This window comes from Nicotiana attenuata, unplaced genomic scaffold (assembly GCF_001879085.1).
Source record: "Nicotiana attenuata strain UT unplaced genomic scaffold, NIATTr2, whole genome shotgun sequence".
NCBI lineage: Eukaryota > Viridiplantae > Streptophyta > Magnoliopsida > Solanales > Solanaceae > Nicotiana > Nicotiana attenuata.
Window position 1 is genome coordinate 40,918 of NW_017673298.1, and position 23,599 is coordinate 64,516.

At 33.1% G+C, this 23,599-nt stretch overlaps 1 protein-coding gene across 1 annotated transcript; it reads left to right on the forward strand.

Moving 5' to 3' along the window:
- The first annotated feature begins 15,549 nt into the window (after nt 1–15,549).
- LOC109215981 (probable LRR receptor-like serine/threonine-protein kinase At2g16250) lies at nt 15,550–23,370 on the forward strand. The gene is made up of 4 exons (XM_019380104.1): nt 15,550–17,681; nt 20,054–20,182; nt 21,845–21,867; nt 22,301–23,370. Exons 1-4 carry the CDS (start codon nt 15,949–15,951, stop codon nt 22,912–22,914), a joined length of 2,499 nt encoding a protein of 832 aa, XP_019235649.1. The 5' UTR covers nt 15,550–15,948; the 3' UTR covers nt 22,915–23,370.
- The last annotated feature ends 229 nt before the right edge of the window (nt 23,371–23,599 follow it).

Consider the following 23,599-nt stretch of genomic DNA (forward strand, 5'->3'; position numbering starts at 1 on the left):
TCAACGAACTAAAACGATCCCTCATTAATCTGTATTTGAAAGATACATAATAAAGATTATAGCTGAATAAAGAGAAATACATATGAATAATACAGTTGAGTAGAAATGTATACAGTTGAATACAACAAAATACAACTTAATTCATCTGAATAAAACACTTGATTACAACAAAATACAACTGAATACAGCTGAATAAAACTCTTGAATGCAACAAAATACAACTAACTTCTGCTGAATAAAATAGTTGAATATAACTAACTACAACTGAATACAATTGAATACAGTTTGTTTAAAACACTTTGAATACAACTAACTAATGCTGAATAAAATAGTTAAATACAAGTGATTAAAACTGAATACAAGAGAATACGTATAACTTTTTAATACATCTAAAATATATAAATGAATGCTGCTGAATACATGTGAATACAGCTGAAATATACATTCGAATACAATTGAATACAAATAGGCGATTTGGGCGATCTAGAGAGAGAAACAGCCTTATGGCTTCGCCGGCCGGCGGCCAGCCATTAATTCCGGCTGGTCAGCCCCCTAACACATCTGCCCAACCTCCTACAACAACTACAAACAATCCTCAGTCCTCAAATCCCACAAACGAAGCCATGAATTACGCAAAAGCTGTGAACCCTACTTCGACGACCACTGCCATGCAGAATCGAGCCGCTACAATTGAACCAATTGCTCTTCGTCTATCAAAATTAATGAATTAAACTTACCCTAAGCGATTGTAATGGAGTGATAATGGAGGAGAACTAGAGAATTTGAGTGGGAGAAGAGGTATGAATCGTGGGTTGAGGGAGAAAGAATAAAGTGTATGCAAAAAGAGAGAGAGAACGTGGTTAGTCAATTTTACGGTGATTATGTGAGAGAAAAGACTAAAAAGGAGAGAGAAAAATATTATTTAGCATATATGGTGCCTTCAATGTAGGATGTAACTATAATTAGATATTTGGCTATAAAGTATAAAAGGTATCTATAGGATGTAATATTTTAAAATGATATTTATTTAAAATAAATAGGGTACTAAGGTTTTCTATAGGGTGTAAAAATTCCTTTAAAATATTCAAAAAAAAAAAAAACTAAAAAAGTCATAAGTCGATATGCTCTTAGAAATGTTCACAGGGATATTAATGGACCCCCATAAACCAGTGGGGACTAGGGGCATAAAGAACTTGCCTTTAAAATATCTGCACTCCTCTTTATTCTTTGCCCTATTTATCTACTGATTTTGACGTGGTCTTACTGATTAATTAATAATTAATCTTACACGAAATAGACATTTGTTATTCTTTAAAATTAAGAAGAAGATGAATTATATTATTTTAATAAATATTGTTGACATTTTGATGATCAAATAGTGACATGACTACTTGACCTTCGAAATCCCAACACTTCCATTCGTCCCACCAAAAAAAAGAAAAAAAAAGAATAGGAAAATAAAATAAAAGTAAATTAAATTCGAATCCCTCTGGCTCTTTGCCATTCTCTTCCTAAAAAAATGAAATTCAAGTCCTTCTGGTTAGAAAATGACTTCTGTACCGATTTATTCTGTTACTTTGTTTATTTAGGCCACTGAAATAAATAATTGAAGGCGACGGATTTAATAATATTTTATAACTTCGATATAACATTAATCATTTATATTTAAAATACCTTCACTACGCAGTATTAAATAAAACAAAAAATGTATGTCAACAACATATGTTTTGGTTGGTGAGAGGAGGAAAACAAGGATTTGAAAATATTAAAGAAGACAGAAAGAAAAGAACACGAAAAGGACTACAAATTAAAGTTCTCCTTCTATTTTCTCATAACTTGTTTGAATGAAATTTATTAATTTCAAATGTAGTCTAACCACTAAAAAAAAGTGCACCACGATTTGTTCAGATCCTAAATAGATTTTGAGCGTTTTCTCAAGCATTATTCTTCCCAGGACATAAATTATCCGGGAGAAATTAAAAAATAGCCAGATTTACAAGTGTCATTCAAATATAGCCACAGTTTCAAAAGTAAAGGAAATTTAGCCACTTTTCATGTAAAGATATATTTGAACGAAAACACTATTCAGAATCCGGAAAATACTCCAGCATAAGTATACTGGAACTCCAGTATATTATAATAGGGTTCCAGCATAAGTATACTGGAAATCCGGCATAATATACTGGAGTTCCAGTATAATATACCGGTCCAGCATAATATGCTGGAAGTTCATACACAGGTGCTCCAATCTCCAGTATATTATGCTGGAACTTTCCGCGTGTTGGAGTTCTAGCATAATATGCTGGAAGTTCACAGGTGCACCAATCTCCAATATATTATGCTGGATCGATCCCTGTTGCAACAAAATAGTGACTATTTTTTAATAACTTTGCAAAGGCTATTTTTGAATGACCAATCCGAAGACTAGCCCGTGCTATTTTTATAAATTACTCTCGTATGTGTACTAACATATTGAAACGAGAACACCAAAAGTTTGGTAAGTCAGAATTTTAGAAATTACATTAGGGCCCGTTTGTCCATAAGAAATTTTGTCACTCATTTCGATTTTTTTTTTTTTTTTGGAATCTATGTTTGTCCATAAAAATGTCAAGTTTTACTTAAAGTTGAGTTTCGAAATTTTTCGCAAATTTAAAAAAATTCCAAAAAGCTACTTTTCAAAATTTTTACTTCAAATCACTCACAAAAATTCAAAAACAGCTCCAATTATATTCATGTTCAACCACAATTCTAATTTTCAAATACAATTTTCACTTAAATTTTTTTCCCCACTTTTTTCAAGAATTTTTCAATTCTTATGTCCAAACGCCCACTTTGTCGATGGAAAAGGAAATGTAACAAACAGATTGAGTGCCTAACTTTCAAGTAGAAACACAACTACACAAGAATACTATAGGGCAAGTTGTTGGAAATTGGAAAAGAGGTTCCGTGCACATTATGTTTTAGTTGCCCGTTTACCACTGACCATGTCATAACTCCGATTTTATATTCTCTCTCTCTATATATATAGTAGATAAATATTTATATATTAAAGAAAAATAAATTAGTAGAGAAATAACTAATCATTACCAATATGAGTTGTTAACGAATCTGATTATGCACGCAATTAGTCTAAAGGTGCGTTATAAATGAGAGCTGAACTAATATTGTCATATCGCTTGACAAAATATTTTGTTATATCATGTTATAGAAGTTATTAAAGACCCTAATTTCTTTTCTAAGTATGGCACGATATATATGTGTGCATATATAGTTGGCTAGTGGTTTATTGATTTTACCTTTAAAGTGTTACTTGGGCATTTAAGGCCGATAAATAATACTATTCCAATATTAATATTGAAGCTCAATATTCTATAAGTCCTAATGGAAATACGGTGAAATGTTGAAAAGCTTGCTTGTGAATAGATTTTAAGTGTAATGACGATTTTCAATTACAAATCTATAAATTTTTTTATGTGAGATTATATATAAATACAACTTTAACTTTTTTAAAAAAAATTCCCGACAAAATGTTATTCACACCACTACTTGATGAGTTGATGTTCATCACTACCAATGAGGAGTTATTTTATAGTAAAATGTATTTTCTCCAATATACCACGCAGCCTGTCTTGTCAATTTATCCGTGGTTGTTTGGTGCTGGCCATATGACAAACATTAACAAATCCTAGAAGTTGTTATACAAGCCGATCATATTTATTGTTTACTTTTTCTAATTATATATATAGATTATACATTGATTATACATAATTATATACATATTATATATTCACCGATTATTTTTAATTTAAGAGGTTGGGCGGACGGATATTTGGGTTTCTTCATATATATATATATATATATTGTTTAAGAGATTAGGTGAGCGGTTATTTGGGTTAATTCTTCAAAATAATTTGCATTGATTAAGACTAATGACTGTCACTTATGCATTGGTTTAAATATTTTAAAAGAATATGAAATTATCTCTCTTGACCAATGTTTTAAAAGGCGTGGGCGTAAGGCGAGGTATTTTACATAAGCCTCAGCGAGGCGTAGCCCCAAGGTACGGGGAGTAAGCCCCATTGGTAAATAAATTTTAATATCTTATAAAATAATATAATTATAGTAAATATTTATAAATAGGTAAAATGACATAAAAATTGATGAAAATTATAAATACGTGAAATATATATATATATATAGATGTGTCCATCCCCACAAAAATTAGTTAAAATAATCTATTATACGCTACTTACAAGCACAAGTAACTTGAGTTGAAAAGGATAATGTTTTCTATATGGAGGAATAAAAAGGATGACTAACCAACAATTTGAACTTTGAACTTGCTGCGATGAAGGAGAATGGAGTTCTCTTTGTATTTGTAGAAAGAAAATTACTATTCGTTGCTTTTGAGAGATAGTAGCAGACTAACGGACAAGATAAAGAATTGGGAAAGACCATAAATTAGGGCTTCAATCAATAAAAAAGGTCTTGACTTTTAAATTTAATATATTTTAGTTCCTTTTTAAACCTTTTGAGTAATTACAAGCTAGCTTTTGAAAATTTGGGTATTATATATGAAGGATTTATTGAACAAAATTTGTTTTAATTTGAAAAAGTCTCTGGGGCTTATGCCTCACTAGAAAAAACGTGCCTCAAACGCCCGGGCGTATGCCCCAATTGCTGGCGTACACCTTGAGACTTTCGTCCCACACCATCGTCCGGGGACATTTTTGGTACGCTTCGCCCTAAGGCTCACCCCGAAAACGCCTTTTAAAATACTGCTCTTGACAATGAATTTCACTAAGTTGCATAGTTTATCTATTAGGCATCTTACAAAAGGGGAAAAGCAAAAAAGAAAGGAGCGAGGAACACACACACACACATATATATATTATATATATATATATATATATATATATATATATATATATATATATATATATATATATATATATATATAGTATATATATATATATAATCTTTTACACATCCGAAGAATAAGAAGAATCCATAATCATAAAGGTAGTGATTAGTTGTAGTTTACATCTGTCAAATGAGCCACGTGCTATAGATTAAGCCACTCTAATTATCATGCCAATCATTAATCAAATTAGTTAAATAATGCAAAATGACCATACGCTAATCACTATTGAAAACAACTTATTGAATAAGTGTTTGATTAACAAAACAATAATCGCGTATCTCACTTTTGCGGTCCATAACACCAGAAACTATTAGCTAATTAATGGAGTAGTAACTACTACCCCCCCCCCCCCCTCCTTTGCTACTTATATAGCCCATGGCTTCTTTTTCATCTCTTTTGTAAAGAAGTAAATTTTTTGGGCTGCATGTTCAAGGGTGTCCTGTAAAGACAATATTCTAATGGCACTTTAATCTTCTCAGTCACAGACAAGAAATCTTGGGCCACCACACAATGGTAATTTACAAAATTATTTTTAGCTAGCGTTTGGACATAGATTTTATTAAAACTTGAAAAAGAAAAAGTTTTTGAGATTGTGTTGAAAAATATTTTTTGGAGGTTGAAGTTATGATTGGACATGTATTTTATTTGAAAAAAAAAAAGAACTTGAAATTTTATAAGTAGAAGAAAAAATTTCACCCAAAAACTGCCGTAATAAATTGATATTGGGAACTTGATTTTTTTTTTTTTTCCAGAAACTGATCATAATCCATGAATAAATATTGTTTTCAGAATATTATTGAAAAAAAGTTGCCAAAATTCATGGCCAAAGGAAAGCTTAATATCGTGTTATACAATGGCGAAGCGGATGAAACAAAATAGAATAAGAGACAAAATGGATATATAATCGGAGATATTTGACATATAATAATTCTTGTATTATAATCTTCATAACTAATTCTTGATTCAAACGACCCAGAAGATACTTAGGAGGAAAGTTAAAAAGTTAAACATAATTATACTACGTGAATTGTTTATTTGATATTTTTACTAGTGTAAGATAGGAGTACTAAGCAACTAAATACTACAAAATTTCTGTAACTAGGTTCTTTCGAAAAAGAAAGAAAGAACACAAACGATCATTAGTACTAGTGAGTAGGGGTGTTCAAACCGAACCGGAAAACCACACCAAACCGAAAAACTAAATCAAACCGATTAAAAAACCCGACTAGGTTTGATTTGACTTGGTTTGGTATTGAGTAAAAAAATCCGAACCAAACCGACATATAAATATATAAATTTTATTTATATTTTTAAGTTTATAGTGAATTTTCTTTAGAAAATGTTGAATTATTTGGAATCCTCTCATGTATTAACCTTGAAAGCGTAAATTAACGAAAAATTATTGTTAGGCGACTAAGAAAATAACTATCATGTGTACTAAAAAAATTCTCCCATAAAAATATTTTAATAGATCATATGTTTGTCAATTTTTTTCCATATTTACAAAACATATATTCACTTATCAAAGCTTTATCTATAATTTTAACAAAGTAAGATTGAAATAATATTCATGTAACAAAAAAACCCGAAAATCCGAAAACCCGACAAAACCGAACCAATCCAAACCGATATAGTTGGTTTGGATTGGTTTTGATAAAATCCGAACCAACCCGGTCCACGTACACCCCTACTCGTGAGAGAAAGAAAACACAAGAAAGGAAATAATAGAAAAATAGAGAACAAAAACAGTATACGCATTAAGCAATTAGTCAGTCCGAAGTCGTGAAGTATATATATATATATATATATATATATAATTTGACAAGTGTGTGTGCGTAAAATTTCACTAAAAATTTAGCAAATATTAGATCTAAATACTTAATTTTAAAAGTATAATATTTTTATACTAAAAACCAAATAATCCATAAAATTTAAATCGAAGATATATCTCAGTAACCTAACCGTAAAATTCATGTATAAAAAAAATTGATTTGGAAGATATAAAGCCCGTTTGAATTGACTTAAAAAAAAAAAAAAATGATTGGCCGTCAACTACCACTCTCCTTCTAAGCAGTAGTCCTTAAAGCTTGGGTGCTTAGGTGTACCACTTGCTGCCTCCCTTTTTACTAGTAATAACTACTAAATAATACCACACACATATATTGATATAGTTGTCATGTTACTATATCCATATTTTACAAGCTGTATGTGTTGGTGGCATAATAAACATGTATATAACTTAACAAGACCTAACTCAGAAATATTATTCTTCTCCCTCCAATCAAGTCTTCACCTAAGTAACTATACTCTATATATAAAAATGCTAAAGTTATATACACTAGTTTAAAGAATTTTTACAAAGTTAGGTTATCTTTACATATTTAATTAGCAGGTAATTTTGTATTATTTTTAAAATTATAAATTTCGCATTTAAGGTATTTTTTTTTGGTTAAACTGAAAATTTTATTTAACCAAGTGTAAATATGTACAACCACCCGCTCATTGGACTCTAGAGACGGGTCTCACAAAAATAACCTATCCTTCGTATCACTTAAGTTCCATGATCACGCCCAACTATGCCTTATAAAAAGGACTAAGTGGTCGTTGCAAATATATTCTGGTTAATAAGTCCGGAGTCGAATCCCACAGGGAATTAACCTATTAAACACAGCTATTAGACTCGCACAATTTCACGCAATCAATCTTCAAAAATATTTAAGTAACAAATTTGATGCTTACTAACTAAATATCACGTAATGAAAATGCAATAATTAATAACTAACTACGAACGGGTTGTAGACAAGAATTGGAATGATCTAAGGTTATGATTTCCCCTATTGTCGGAATCCTCTCCGCTACATTTTCTACAAAATTTGCCTAAGTCTTCTCTACCGATCATGAGCACTCTGACTGTTGTAACTCTCTCCCGAGTAATTACCACAATTTACTGGACATATTCTCTCGAATTACGCTAGCTGACAATAAGTACGGCTCACTCAGATCGCACCAAGGTTTCGTTATCCCTAATCCCACCTTTAAACACCATAGAACCGCCTAAGCCTCCCCTATCCAACCCCCTTAACCGTGTATCTCAAATATGGCCGGAATTGTTCGAATTTCAATTTTTGAACATTTTCCGGCCAAAACCCTAACTGCTCCAATTCCTACCAAATCAATGCCATATGGTTCCTGGTGTTCCCTCGTAATGAATTCAAGATCAATGGCGTTCAAATCTCATTGAATGGTGCTTAATTTTGAATCCGAATCAGTGAGCTTCTCTTTTATTATCTTTTGGTTTTTCATTTAATTTTGCTTCTTAATGGTTTGATTCATGTTTTATTTATTTAATCGAATCGTTGCATGATTGATAATCCAATTCGATAACAATTTGAGTCTGTTTATATTTTTGGTTCAATGTTTGTTTCTTTTATTCAATTGTTTTTAGCTTAATGATTCTGTTTAAGAGTTGCTTGATTTTTTTTATTAATGTTTGATTGATTAGTTTTAGTTAGCTTAAGTTGGTCTAGTTTGGTTTAATCAATGTTCTGGGTAATTCATTAGTGCATTTAGTTCTTAGGATTAGTTTAATTGATTGGTTATAGCCGTGTGAATGGTGTTGGTGGTTTGACGAAGGATCTTCTAGGAGTTTCTAGATGGGGTTGAAAGTGTTAATTCAAAGGAAATAAGTGTGATAACTTGACGCCTAAGTTAATAACTAGGGGGTTAATTGAAACCTCATTAGGGACTGAAATGAAAAGCTTGAAAAAGAAGTCATAACTTCAGGGACTAAAAAGAAAATTGAAATCTGAAAAAATCTAGACCCTTTGCCTATAAAAGGCAGTGAGGTTGCCTTGTGAGGGAGGTTTTTTTGGCCACCAAAATTTCCCCCAAAACAATACTCTTCCAGTTTCAGATCTGGAATTCAAATTTTAGATCCAAATCTTCTTTTAGTTCTTAGTTCTAAAAAAAATACAAAAACAAACAAAATCCAGTAAAAAAAAACTGTTTCATTCAATTTTCTAGCTGAATTCTAGTTTTGGTAGCTGAATTACATTCCTGAGTTCATTTTTGGTAATTTGAAGATTAAGAAAGATTTCTGTTGGATTTCGAGTAATTTTGGGAGTTCATTCAATCTGTTCTAGCCAGTTTAATTAGGTTTTCTGATTGCTGAAGTTGTCTCTGGAGTATACTGTTGTGATTTCGAATAGTTATAGGCATAATTGAACTGGTTTTGTTGAAGTTTTGTGCTACTGAAAGTTGTAGAGGGTGCTGGTTTCATTTGTGTTGATTTTGGTGCTGTTTTGGTTGATTAGCTGTTTGTGTTTGGTTTTGAATCCTTCCTGAGCTGTTGAATTTTCTGGTCTGCTCCTGATTTCTACTGATACTGCCGCTGACTTCCTCTTCTTCTTCTGAATTTTGCATCTCAGGTACACATTCTTGAATTCATTTCCATGTAACTGTGAATTGAAGTTGGAATAGAGAAATACATCAGATCTATATGCGAAGATGATTTTCTGTTATAGTTAATTAGCTGCTTGTTAATTAGTTGTTTTGTGGTCATTTAGTCAGCCTGTGTTGGCATTACGTGCAGAGGGTATTACGCTGCTTAATTAAAACTGTTTTAGTTTGGTTTGGACTGTAATTAAGTGATTTGGACTGTTATTTGAACCTTCAGTTTGTAGTCATGGGTCAAACTCTATAGTTGTGTAGTCATTGAGATTCGAATATTTTGAAGTGTTTTACAAATTGTATTCATTAGACTGTGAGCTATAGTTGTATAATCCCTATCAGTGTATTTGTTAATCTGAGCATTGTTCGGAGGCCAGTTAGAATGAGCATTGACTTAGGATTTAATCAAATGTGTGCATATTTTTAGGGTCAGTCAAAGTTTAGTTTATGTTTGGAAATCAGAACAACATACTAATGTAATAAGTTTGCGTCTCCCGCTTCAATAAACGTTGATCACGCTGATTAGTTCATTGGATTCAATAATAGATTGTATGAGATATGATTAAATTGAAGGTTGTTGAGTTAACTGAACTTGGAGCTTCCTTCAGTTGGTACTCAAATTATGCATCTAATTGCGCAGACTCAGCCATAAGTACTAGGCTGACCCCAAAAGTTCTAAGCCTAAAATCCCACCCGGATGTTCTGGTGTCATTGATGCCCGGGCTGCCTGTGCCTCTGCTGTACCGCTCGACTTGGGCTATTAGGCTGGGCTTGAGAACAAATACACTAAAGACTTTCACTCCTTTAAATCATGATTTAGTCCAGGCTTTGGGCTTGTTAATTAAGACTCTTTAGAGATAATCCTTTAACAAATAATGCTTCAATAAATGAGATGAGCCTCGCTAAACAAAACTCATAAATTGCGGGGCCCTCATCCAGTGTTTATACAAAATACTTAGACTTCGGGACGGGCCGTTTAGCAAATTTCACGGCCTTCCCCAAAATAATAACGCGTTAGTCACTTTAGGCGCGTTTTTAATAATCTTACTTTCTTAAATACGGATGCACATTTATGTGACCCAAATCCAAATCTCAACAGAGTCGAAATGTGTTGACAACCACGAGTGCACTGGTGCGACGTGGTTCGAGACGCATTTTCACGACGTTGCAATTCTTATTAAAAATAAAATAAAAGCGGGTTACTAATAAAAGGCACATAAGTTAGAACATGTTTTGAAATCAGATAAAATCAAATACAACAGTTGAGCGACCGTGCTAGAACCACGGAATCCGGGAATGCCTAACACCTTCTCCCGGGTTAATAGAATTCCTTACTCGGATTTCTGGATCGCGGACTGTTAAACAGAGTCAATAATTTCCTCGATTCGGGATTCAACCGGTGACTTGGGACACCATTAATCTCTCAAGTGGCGACTCTGAATTTTAATAAATAAATCTCGTTTCGATTGTCCTTTAAATGGAAAAACTCCTTTACGCCCTTGCGGGTGTAGCGAAAAAGGAGGTGTGACAGTCATCTTTTTATAATAGGCACATTCTAAAAACCAATAGTCACCTTTTTGAATTTAAACAACGAAAACTATTAAAAACGTTTTCTGAAATTTAATTTAAAAAAACATTTTAAATTAATTAATAGGTGACTAAGAATTTCCAGACTATTTAATAGGCCCAAAGTCCAATCTTGACTATTAATAATTTAATCAAATTTCCAATTTCCCTCCAAAACATCCTTAAAAATATTTAAACTACATAAGACAAAAAAGTGCTTTTAAACACTTCTTCCTTTCTTTCTTTTTTCAATGAAGTACAAAACAACCTCTTTTCAAATACTCTCATCAAACACTAGCTAATCTAACGATAGAACATGAAATAAGAGAATGTGCATTGAGACTATCTTGATATATATATATATATATATATTATATAATATTATATATATATATATATATTATATATATATATATATATATATATATATATATAAAGGCAAAAGTATGTACTCATATATATAATAGTATATGCAACACATTTCTTGTATTATTTACCATATAATAACCCTTAAGTACAACATTAAAAGTATGAACATCCCTACCTAGCTAACAGCTTGTTTGGATGGTTGCTCCATATCGTTTCAAAATGTATCGTATCGTATTGTATTGTATTGTACTGTATCGTTTGATGAATACAATGTTTGGATGGATTGTGTCGTTTTGCCGTCGTTTCATGGTATCATGCAATGCTAATATGATGAATAAAATTGCAATGTTATAAAGAAAAATTATGATACGGTATATAACAGAGTTAGGGTAAATGATAAAATAAAATTATTTAATAATAATGAAGGGTGAGATTGAGAGAAAAAGACAAGGTAATGATGCAACCACACCAAATTGGTCGTCACATAAAGTGGCACATTTCATCGTTACGTAACGACGGATTTAACGATACGATATAATAAAGTTTAAGTAACAATCAAAACAAACATTGTATTTAAAGTAACAATACGATACAATACAATAGGTAACAACCATCCAAACAAGCTGTAAGTGAAAAAAAAATGCAAGACTAGCAAAATACTAATAATTTATTCATTTAAGGTTGGAACGATAAAAAAAACATCTTCTAGAAAAATATTTTGTGAAAAAAGCAGTTAATAATAATATTAGCAAATCAAACAACGTTGACTGTTGTAAATAGAGTTTATGCGTATTAAATACTTATAATTAACAATACCAAAAAAATGACTTATTTTTCAGAAAATATATTCTGATATACCAAACACACTTAAATTCAATCGTTTACTTTGATTTAAGAAACGCGTTTTCGTTCGTTGGTAGTACTCAAAGTTGAGTTTATAGAAAAGGCAGAAGACAACTTCCCTATAAGAAGTGTTTGATTATTTGGGACAAATATGTTCATTTTTTGGGACAAAATGTAGGTTTCTTCTATTTTGAGGGAATGGTCCACCAAGTAAATTAATTTTATCATTTTTTATTATTTTTGCTTGTTTAAAACCTAACATGAACATGACACAAAGTAGCCTGAAATATGAGTTTGTACAAATACTTTTGCCTTTTTATGTGAAAAGAGCCAAGGAAAATTTAAGGAAGTATATATTGCTGTCTTTTACTGGTTGTTGTTGACATCTGAGGTTGGATAAGAAGATGCCCACACTGCAATCAAATCCAAGAACAAAACAAAATAGCAAAAATAAAAAAAATAAAAAAATAAAATAGAGTTGACCATCATCATATAGTGTTTGACTTCATGATTGCTTCAATTTTGCTCCATGTCCCCATAATATATACATATTTATTGCACACACTGAAACAAAGGCTCCACCATTGTCTTTGCACCATTTATTCTTAACCTTTAATTAATGTTCAACAACTTCAACTTTTCAGATTTCGAGTAGAAATGATTTTTAAAAAAGTGTTGAGTTTGTTAGAAAAATAAATTGTTACCCCTTCCGTCTCAAATTATCTGTTATGATTTTTAAAAATAGTTGTCTCAAATTAGTATTTTGTTAGTATTTTATAAGTTCAAGAGTAAATTAAATTTTTTTTCTTATTCTACCATTAATATTAATTGTTCTTGAAAACTACAAATACCTTAATTATGAGTAAGTATTCAACGAAGAGAGATTATTGACCCGTTTGGCCATAGATTTTGTCAAAATAAACTTGGGTTTTATTTGACAAACACATGTTTGGCCATAGATTTTGCCTATATTTTGGCAAAATTATCAAAACCAGCTCAATAGCTGATTTTGGGCCAAAATCTTTACAAACGCTTATAATATACATGTTTTTCCAAAATAAATTTGGAAAATATGTTTTGGAAACGTATGTCCAAACACATTTTCATCTTCAAACCAAACTTCACCTAAATCAGATTTTTCAAAAAAAAATTTGGGAATCTATAGCCAAACGCAAGCTATATCTTAGACATAAATAAGGGTAAAATAGTCAAAACTTTTCCTATTTAATATTTTCTCAAGGGACGTATAAAAGAAAAACACGACAGATAATTTGATACGGAGGGAGTACAATGAAAAAGATTTAGAATTTAAACTTGACAGGTTCATTTTTTATATTCTTATTACTAAATTGGTGGCACTTGAAACTATGAATTTAAAATTAATATTTATTAAAATTTTAGTAATTTTTATTCATATACTAAAATTTCGCGTCAAAAATTGTGAGTTCAACCGAATCTATAAAGGACATATTGCATTGTCGCATATAAGAAATGCACGTAGGAAAAAATTTCTTCACTTTAGCTAGGCTTAGTTCTAACTTCTAAAGCTCTAGATTTGAATTAAGTGACATGGTTGGAACGATAATTATTACTTACTTCAATTTGAATATGAACTGCAAATTATTTACAGTATTAATTACTTTGCTTAGCTTTAATTAAAAAATTTGCTTTATGACAAGTGTGTGCCTGTGTATGGATAACAAAGGGAGTTTATTTTTTCAAAGTAGAGTAGCATGTTGTAGCTAGTTTACCTTAATAAAAACCAACAACTAAATTCTTCACTATGACGTTTGATTTTTTAGTCTACTTTTCTTGAATAAAATACTACTCATCTATTATTTATTTGAATCAATTCGATTAAATGTCGTAATGAATTTTAAAAAGGCTATAAATGAAGATGAATTCTTTTCAAAATATAAATATGGTAAATGGATAAAGGATTACATGAATTAATTTTGTGAAATCTTTTAAATATTGCAATATCACATCTTTAATGATTATCTGCAAACAATATTAGAATCTTTGAATTAACAAATTAGAATCTTTGAATATATGAAAATATTTTGCTTTGACCAATAAATACCATTTCATTAGCGAGGAAATGATCATATATATGATGTTTTCAAGGAAAATAGAATGTTCGTGATTTTGCTGTACATTAATTGTAACAATGATAGAACGGCTTCAAACATGTTATCATTGTCTTTTAGCGCTCCTGATAAAACGGCTTCAAAAAAGTTAATCAAACGCAATAATTATGTGAGAAGTTTTACATGCAAAACTTACAAAGTCGCAATAATTATATTAGCAAATAATTGCTTTACTAATATATATAAGCCAAATTAATATTTTAAATATTATGCTTTATCAAATATTGATGTATATTGTATAAAAGGAAACAAAATAATAATATAGATCATGATTTAATAATATGCTAAAGTTCTTTTGGAGATAAATCCAAGCACGTCCAAAGATGTTTCATTTGTTTATATTAAAAAAATAATAACAAAATGTCTTACACATGCTTCCTATCATTCAACTCTTTTTTCCACCACAAAAGCAGCCAATTCTTCGTCAGCGCTATTAAAAAAATTCGAAAATGCTAATTCTGCTGTAAATAAATAATCACATAAAATTCTTCAAATTTGTAATCCATTTTTCAAGTGTAAAAATCACATAAAAGAAAAGTAATTAAAAAATCCCATAAAAGCTGCCGAATCATAACACTAACAGATACTCACTACTGATCTACCAAAACAGGTGGGAAAAAGTAATAATTACCGAAATTATTAGAAGAGAGATTCTAGTGAGAGACAAACCAAATTAAATTATTAATTAAATGCTTATCTAATTTAGAATTAAAGTAGTTGTTTTTAGCTTAGCTGTTTTTTGCAACTTTTCCGTAGTCAACTAAACCCTCAACCCCCACCCACCAAACACCCCCCTCCCAACCCCAATTTCGAACCCGACCCACGAGCCATGACTAAGCCATGGTTCGAGCCATAGATAAAAGGGGTATCATATATATATATATATATATATATATTATATTTTTATTATATTTTTTTGGTTATTAATTTTACAACGGCTATACAATATCATTTTTCCTTGATAGAAACACACATTATCAGACCAGTGTTTGGTAATCTCTTTGAACCAAATTAATCTAGATTTGCGTCGCATAAAATCTAAAAAATGAAAAAACTTATTATGGCTCCAAACCGAAACCTCTAATTAAGACCGAAAATAAAAAAATACTACTATTAACTTGTTTTTTGGGAACTTTTTGTCAGAATAATTGCCAAAAGGGGTAAAAAATTTACCCACAAAAAAATAATCTTTTTTTGTTGATTTGTAAGAGGGGATTACAGTAACAAGAGTACAGCAGTGTTCCAATTAATCACAGAGAGTGCTTGACTCAGACCAGCCTTTCACTTTCTCTCTCTACATCTACTTCTCTCTCTCTTTTCATTCACACCACTTTCTCTCTGAAAAAAAAAACCCAAAACTTTTGACCATTTTTTAATCATCTCTCTTACCCATCAACCGAAGAAACTGAAAGAAAGAGTTGGTATAGAGAGAGAGATATAGAAACAGTACTAACACAGCACTCCTTTTTTCAAGAATCCAAAAGCTTTTTTGTGATTCACTCAAAAAGGTAAGCCCTTTAATTTTCCTGATACAGAATGTATATTCCCTTATATATCAAGAATCGTATATATATGTGTATGTGTTATTGTGGAGTAGAAAAAAGATGAGAATTTTCAATTGCAAAGTTAAATGAAGGTTCAGCTGAAATGTTGCACTTAAAGGGCAGAGTGGTTTTGTTTTGTTTTGTGTTTTTCTTGCTGTTTGACTCAACATTTGAGCAGGGTGTTGTCAGTTCTTTAGCTGAGAAATTTGCTTTGCTTCAACTGAGATCTTCATTAGGGTTAAGAGCCAAAGAATGGCCTATAAAGGGTAACCCTTGTTTAAACTGGACAAATATTGTTTGTAAGAATGGTAGAGTTACTGAGATCAACATATCTGGTTTTAAGAGAACCAGAGTTGGGAGTCAAAACCCTCAATTCTCAGTTGATGCCCTCCAAAATTTGACCTTTTTGGAATCTTTTAATGCCTCCAATTTTGCACTTCCTGGCTCTATTCCTCAATGGTTTGGTCTTAGGCTTGCATCTCTTAGGATTCTTGATCTTAGGTCATGTTCCATTATTGGTCCTATTCCTTCCACCTTTGGTAATTTGACTAGACTCTCGATTCTTGATCTTTCGAATAATAAGCTTGTGAGGTCCATTCCTACTGAATTCGGTTCTCTTCAGAATCTTACTTCGCTTGATATGTCCTCAAATTTCTTGAATGGAACTATTCCTCAAGAAATTGGGAGTTTGCTTCAGTTGAAGTTCTTGAATCTGTCTGGTAACATTTTATCTTCTTCGATTCCCCCCCAACTCGGTAACCTTTCTAATCTGGTTGACCTTGACCTCAGCTCCAACAGTTTAACTGGACTGTTGCCTGATGCTTTGTGGTCAATGCCTGGGTTGCAATTCCTAGATGCCTCTGCGAATAACTTCACCGGCGTTCTGCCAAATGTTAGTTCCATTGTCAATGCCACCAGCGCAGTGTTTAATCTTTCTCAGAATATGTTTTATGGAAATTTGCCGTCTTTAGGCAGAAGCTTCAGTTTTCTAGATCTATCAGGAAACTATTTTCAAGGCAAAGCCCCTGATTATGGACAAAGCAATGTGTCAGTTAATAGTAATTGCCTCCAAAATGTAACAAGTCAAAGGAGTCGGAGTGAGTGTGCATCTTTCTATAGCGAGCGGGGCTTGTCGTTTGATGATTTTGGACTGCCAAATGCCACAGAGCCGCCTCTTCCAGCTCCCAAATCCAGCAAAAAGAGTCACAAAAATGTAATCATATTGGCGGCCGTTCTAGGGGGTGTTGGATTAATTGCACTTGTCCTTATCTGTCTAGTTCTGCTGTTTGTTTGCACCCGCAAAAGGGCTGCCACGACTCAAAGAGCCACTGAGGTTGGGCCAGGTCCGGCCAGTTCAAGTCCACCGCCGCCCCCTGGAGTATCATTGAATTTTTCAAGTTTAGGAGATGCATTTACCTACCAGCAGATTCTTCAAGCCACAGGTGAGTTCAGTGATTCAAATCTTATGAAGCACGGCCATTCAGGTGATCTCTTCCGTGGTACCCTAGAAGGCGGGACACTTATAGTCGTTAAAAGAATTGATGTGCGCTCCGCAAAAAAGGAATCATATTTGTCAGAATTGGACTTCTTCAGCAAAGTTTCTCACTCTAGATTAGTTCCTTTTATGGGACATTGTTTGGAGAATGAGAATGAGAAGTTTCTGGTCTACAAATATATGCCAAATGGAGATCTATCCAGTTCTTTATTTAGAAAAAACAATTCGGATGATGATAGTTTGCAGTCATTGGATTGGATAACAAGACTGAAAATTGCTATTGGAACTGCTGAGGGCTTGTCTTATCTACATCATGAATGTAACCCGCCTCTAGTGCACAGGTATCAAGGCCTTGTCATATTGCATTTCTCTTACTTCCACGTGCCGCCACTTTTATGGTTAATATTAGAAATTGTTAATAGCTATGCTAGACTTACTTCTGTGATTTACTACTATTAGATTTCCATGTTTGCTAGTGCATTCATATCTCACTCTCATAACTACAAGTCTTCGTTTAAACATTGTGATCATAATCTTGGAAGAGTTGCAGCTACTCTTTCTCTATGTGTTCCTTGGTTGTACATAATTGGTGACTTCTTCGTAGACTCAAAGGTAATAAAGGACATGCCTGTTAATTTAATAGTCTGGAAGATAATCCCGGACTTTGATGATTTAATCAAAAGCTTTCCTTACTAAAGTTTCCCTGATATAACGTTGGTGTCACTATAACATCTTGTCTCTGCAATGTTTCCCCTGGAATGAGTGCATGATTGCTTTCCTGTTTTGTGAGTCACTATGGTTTACTCTAAGCAATTAGGCCAAAATCATTATTAATTACTATTGGCGACCAAAGATGTAAATCAACTGCATCTGTTGCACTCTAATCCAACCAGGAAACTTCAAATTTTCAATTCGGAAGATTATATGCTAAACCAATAAATGGAAAAGAAAAAGTTGGAATTAATTGGTTAATCGTATAAAGTGGCTGTTCAGTTTTTTCATTTTTAGCAGCAAAGACTTGTTTCTGTTCTGAAAAAAAAGAAGCTACGTCTCAATCCAGAGGCAGATCCATCATTTAAAGTTTATGGGTTCCTACATCATTCTCAAGTTAATAATTGGGTTCATAATCAAATATTTATAGATATTTAATAAATTTTTTAATATACATACAAGATCTGGGCAAAAGCTATTGGATTCCAGGAACCCGCATCTTAGCCTCTACATCCGCCACTACCCAGTCTCAAACAAGTTGGGGTCGGCTAAAGACTTGTTTCTGTTCTGATTGAGTAATATTGCCATGAATATCCAATCATCTCATTGAGCCCAACAAAGTTTCCCTTAGGTATATGTGGAAATAAGGACGTACAAAGTGGTACACCATCACAATAGCGAATGGCTGTTTGAGAGCGCCCTTTTTGGCTAATGCACGTTGGATATACTAGGACAATGCTCTGAATGAAAGCTATCGAAAATCGTAGTGTATTTCGTATCTCTGAACTAGGTAGGACGAGATTTCAATTGAAGGCTCTCCTAAAATTTTCAACCGAAGATAGTTGGACCAGTAAATTCAGTGCAGTACGGGCTCTATGCACGTTAAGGATCTTTGCAAGTTTATGGATGTGTGCCACATCTGGTTGATTGAAACCTAATTACAAATGGCAATATTAGATATCCGCTCTCAGCTATTAGCTTATCAGGATTTTCAAAAGGAGACGGGAATGAACAGTAATTCATGGTTGATGGTTTCTGATTTGTTATGAGTTGGAGATTTATCATGTTTATTGCCTCATTTATTATTATAGAGAGTTTACCATGTAAGGGCTAGCCTCCACAATATCTTGGAGGTGGAGCTTGAATCTATCAACTTGAGGGCTTCTCTTTATGTTTTTATGAGCTACATCTGCATGCAATAAATTTAAGATACGCTTAGTAAACTTAAAACTTGGGCTTTCAGGGGTTATGGTGCTATATATCGTCAAGAGCGATGCACTTATAAAAACTTTTATAGCTCTGCTTTTGTAGTTGCATGCGTGGCTGCGATATCTCCAATCTAGCCAGTTTCTATATGTTTTAGATTCGGTACGAGAGATGTGGCCTTAGATTTTGATGACATTAAATTTTCTACTGTGCTGGGATATTGTGAATACACAAATAGAAATTCTTTTAACTACACAAATAGAAATTTACTTCTGAAACTAAGAACGATTTTGTTTTTTATTGTATAAAGTTTCATTATTACTAATAAACCTTCTTGAGCATCATAGTCGTCATACAATGCTCCTTATTTTTTGTACCTTTTATCTCCATGGTGCCCTTTTAATGTCAGCTTGGATATTTTTAAAAATAATATATTGTTGTATGCATTATCAGCTTATTCTCCTCCTTTCTAACAAAATATTCTGTTTATTGAGCCAGTCAGTGTTCAATACTCCTCACTTCTCTCACACTGTTCATCTGCATGTTTTCGGTTCAAGCAATAATTATCAAAAGGAGATGCTTCCCTAAATGTCTACATAGTTTTTCTGCTGTAATTCACCATGATATCCTCAAGGTTTTAATTGCATGAGTTAGTCTATTGGATTCAACTCTACCCCCCCCCCCCCCCAAACACACACACACACACAAAAAAAAAAAACTTTTGTTTCTGTCAGAATTACTAGTGCACCTCGTGGTGACAACTCTCCTTTTTCCTTTGCCCTACCTATTCTTGCAGAGATGTCCAAGCAAGCAGCGTACTTCTTGATGATAAGTTTGAAGTGCGGTTAGGGAGTCTAAATGAGGTCTGTGCACAAGAAGGAGACACCCATCAGAACAGAATTTCCAGGCTGTTCAGGCTGCCACAGTAAGTACTTTATTATCCTATTTGTTTCTGTTAATGATGTAGGTAACTTTTCTAACCATCCTTTCTTTTAGAAGCCAAAAACTAGTTTACTACTAGCTTGGACTGTGGTCAATAATTTTTTTTTTTCCCATTATGGATCTTAACATCAGGCGGTTTTATTGTTAACATGCTTTTCTTAGTCTATCAGAAAAGTGATAAGGCCTGGATCTCCGACTTGATGTTATAGAAACTACTTGTTTCATCTGGTGTATTTTTAATTTTTATTAGCTATGCTATAAATGAGAATTCTAATGTTCATGCAGCAATCTTACTCTTAACCTTATCATCCTGCTATCTGTTGGCTCTAGCTTTGTTTTTAAATTATGAACTTGTAATATAGGCCCTGGCTAGTGTAGTTCGAATGATAGTGATCATGCAGTTGTATATAATCTTTAGTTCTTCACCATATTCAAGTTACAAGGAGCATTGTAAGTAACAGTGAGTCTAGTCTGAAAGACCGTCACACACTTGTTAGTTACTTGTTCTATCCCTCCATAAATTATTTCTTTTCTATGTAATATGAATATTTTTGCCTGTGCCGTACTGAAGAATTGGTTCGGAGTCCTATGTTAGATGCCAAAATTTTTAGGTCTTTTAGATTTGATCTTCATGGCTTCTGTAGAAACTTTTCAGATTCTCTTAGTTTACGCCATTGATCAGGATTACAGTCAATCACTATCCAGATTGATTTAAAAGTGTGAATATTTTTAATAATTATAGATGTTGGGTTTAATAAAACTTACTTTAATGATTGATATAGATAAGTCTCTTTCTTTTATTGCAAATTACACGAAAGGAAACTTTTATTGTGCCAGACGTAGATGCATCAGGGACAAAACCCTCTGAACACTGTGTCACAAGTGATAGGTTCTGTTGCATTTTAATAACTTAGAATTTATATCCTTTTGAGTTATCTTGAATTAAATGATCATACAAAAATTTGAATTTTTTTGACTTTATTCCACTTCTAAGTAGGCCTGACACTTATGAGAAATAGATCAAGAATGTGTACATGAATAAAATAGTCTGGATCTGTTTCTGTTGGTAGATCATTTCTTTTTCGTGTTATTAACGCTACGCCAAGTAGGTCTCATATTAAGAACATTATAAGATAAAACCCACTCGATCAGCCATCCCATAAATCTATCAAATCCTCTGTATGAGGATGGATTTCCTGTTTGCACTAGTGTCTTGAGGGGTGAACCAAATATAATTATAGAAATATGGGAAATGGTAATATTCTAAACTCATGCATGGCGACATGATATCTGGCTGGAATAAGAGAAGAGTGCTTTGGATGTCTGTTCTTGAGTTAGGCCAACTGTTGTGAACCTTCCGCTATATTTAACTTTCAGTTTATCTGTTCAATCGGACGGTTTCCTAATTTTCTGTGTCTTTTTCTACTGAGCAACAGAATATTAGGGTTAAGATTCAACCTAACTCCTTCCCATAACCTTCTCCCTAGTATATGTATTTCCGATGTTACGAGTGGTTATTAATTTTTTTAAGCTTATCATCTAAACTTGTTGAATGATCTCAAAACTTTTTGTTGTATTCTTTCAACCTGTACTGCTTTATAGTTTATACTGCTATTTGACATAGTTTTCTCTTCCTTATTTGCAGGACATCAGAACAAGGTGCATCAGGTATGTGCAATTTTGTTTAGTTCTACTTCTCGTAAATAGACTTTACGCAAAATATTCTTAACATATACTCTATCAACTTAGTGTTGGTAACAACTCAAAATTTTAGGTAACATTTCCCATCTTGTTATTGGTTGGTAAGATCTCAAATTGGTGTAGGTAACAAAATAAAAATAGTAGGCATTCATTGGAAGCCATGAATAACTGAAATTCTTAGGTGAAGATTTCCGATTGAAACTGAATCCAAAGGAAAGTAAAGGCCTGGACAATCGACAACATTTTTATCTTGAATGTAGACAAAAAGAGCTAAGTATTAGGTGGCAATGTTTTGCTTTACCTTTTGCCGAGTTACTCCTTGTTGCTCAAACTATCACTAAGCATTACTTCAAAGTCTACTTTTCTGCCTAAGCTAATATTCTTTTTCCCGAATGGACAGGTACAGCTAGTGCCACTTGTGCGTATGATGTCTTCTGTTTCGGAAAGGTTTTGCTAGAGTTAGTAACTGGCAAGCTGGGAATCAGTGCATCCAACGACGCCAGCATGAAGGAGTGGTTGGATGGTACATTAAAATACATTAGTATATATGATAAAGAACTTGTCACAAACATAGTGGATCCTTCCCTAATCATAGATGAAGATTTATTAGAGGAAGTATGGGCGATGGCTATTGTTGCGAGATCGTGCCTCAACCCCAAGCCTTCAAGAAGACCGTTAATGAGATATATCCTTAAAGCTTTGGAAAATCCTTTGAAGGTAGTTAGGGAAGAACACACCAGCTCAGCAAGACTTAGAGCCACTTCATCGAGAAGTTCGTGGAACGCTGCGCTGTTTGGCAGCTGGCGTAGCTCCTCAGATGTAGCGGCTGTACCTGCAATCCCAGCATCTAAGTTGGAAGGAACAAGTAGTTTGAAGCAATCGGGAACGACAGGTTCTCAAGGAAGTGGTCATAATGGGGATAATGGTCACTCTTCATCAACTAGACGACAGTCGAAAGAGATTTTCCCTGAGCCATTGGAGGAGCAGGATGTAGAGAGACCACATGAGGAGTAGAAGAGAAGTGATTGTGATTTATTCTTTGTTAATAATGCAGCGCGGTGGTCTGCATTCGGGTGCCTTGCCCTGTACATTCTCCGTTTTCGGAAGCCATTGTTTTTGTTACATTGGGTAATGGAAGTTGGCAAGAGAGCCTTGTTCAAAGGAAACTTTGAAAATGGAGATATTGGGTTGTTAACCTGGGACATCAACATCAAATTGTTTATTGGGGTTTTGGGATTTTAAAGTTTTTCCTTTTTTTTTTGTATTTTCTGGGGATAGAGTTGGGACAACAGGAATTAGCAAGTGGTGGTTCATTTTCTTGATTGTTTTGGGGGCTTATGTTTCGTTCCAATTCTTTTCTTATAATTCTTACTCTTTTACTAATCTCTCCATGGAATGTAAATTATACAGAATCTTTCATTTTCCAAATGGAGGAGAGAAAAAAAAAAAAAAAAGCATTTCATTGGTCTTTTCTTCTTGTTGCTGAATTGCTTTGCTTCTTAGAGTTGAAGTCAAAAGGCTTGCCATTTTCTCTCGTTCCAACTTATGTTGTAACATTGCTCTTATGCCAACTTTGTTCTAACATTCCGACACAATTGTTTTATTAGTTTGGCAGGTGGTTTTGCACCCAAGTGTATAGTCTAGCCGTCAATAAAGCGAGTAAAAATTATGGGAGATCTGCACTCAAATAACAACAATA

What these genes read in the sequence shown, in the direction of transcription:
- LOC109215981 (XM_019380104.1), top strand. Translation starts at nt 15,949, where the DNA reads ATGTTGCACTTAAAGGGCAGAGTGGTTTTGTTTTGTTTTGTGTTTTTC. An exon ending in AGGCTGTTCAGGCTGCCACA is followed by an intron (nt 20,183 to 21,844) that starts GTAAGTACTTTA and finishes CCTTATTTGCAG; the next exon opens with GACATCAGAACAAGGTGCAT. An exon ending in ATCAGAACAAGGTGCATCAG is followed by an intron (nt 21,868 to 22,300) that starts GTATGTGCAATT and finishes CCGAATGGACAG; the next exon opens with GTACAGCTAGTGCCACTTGT.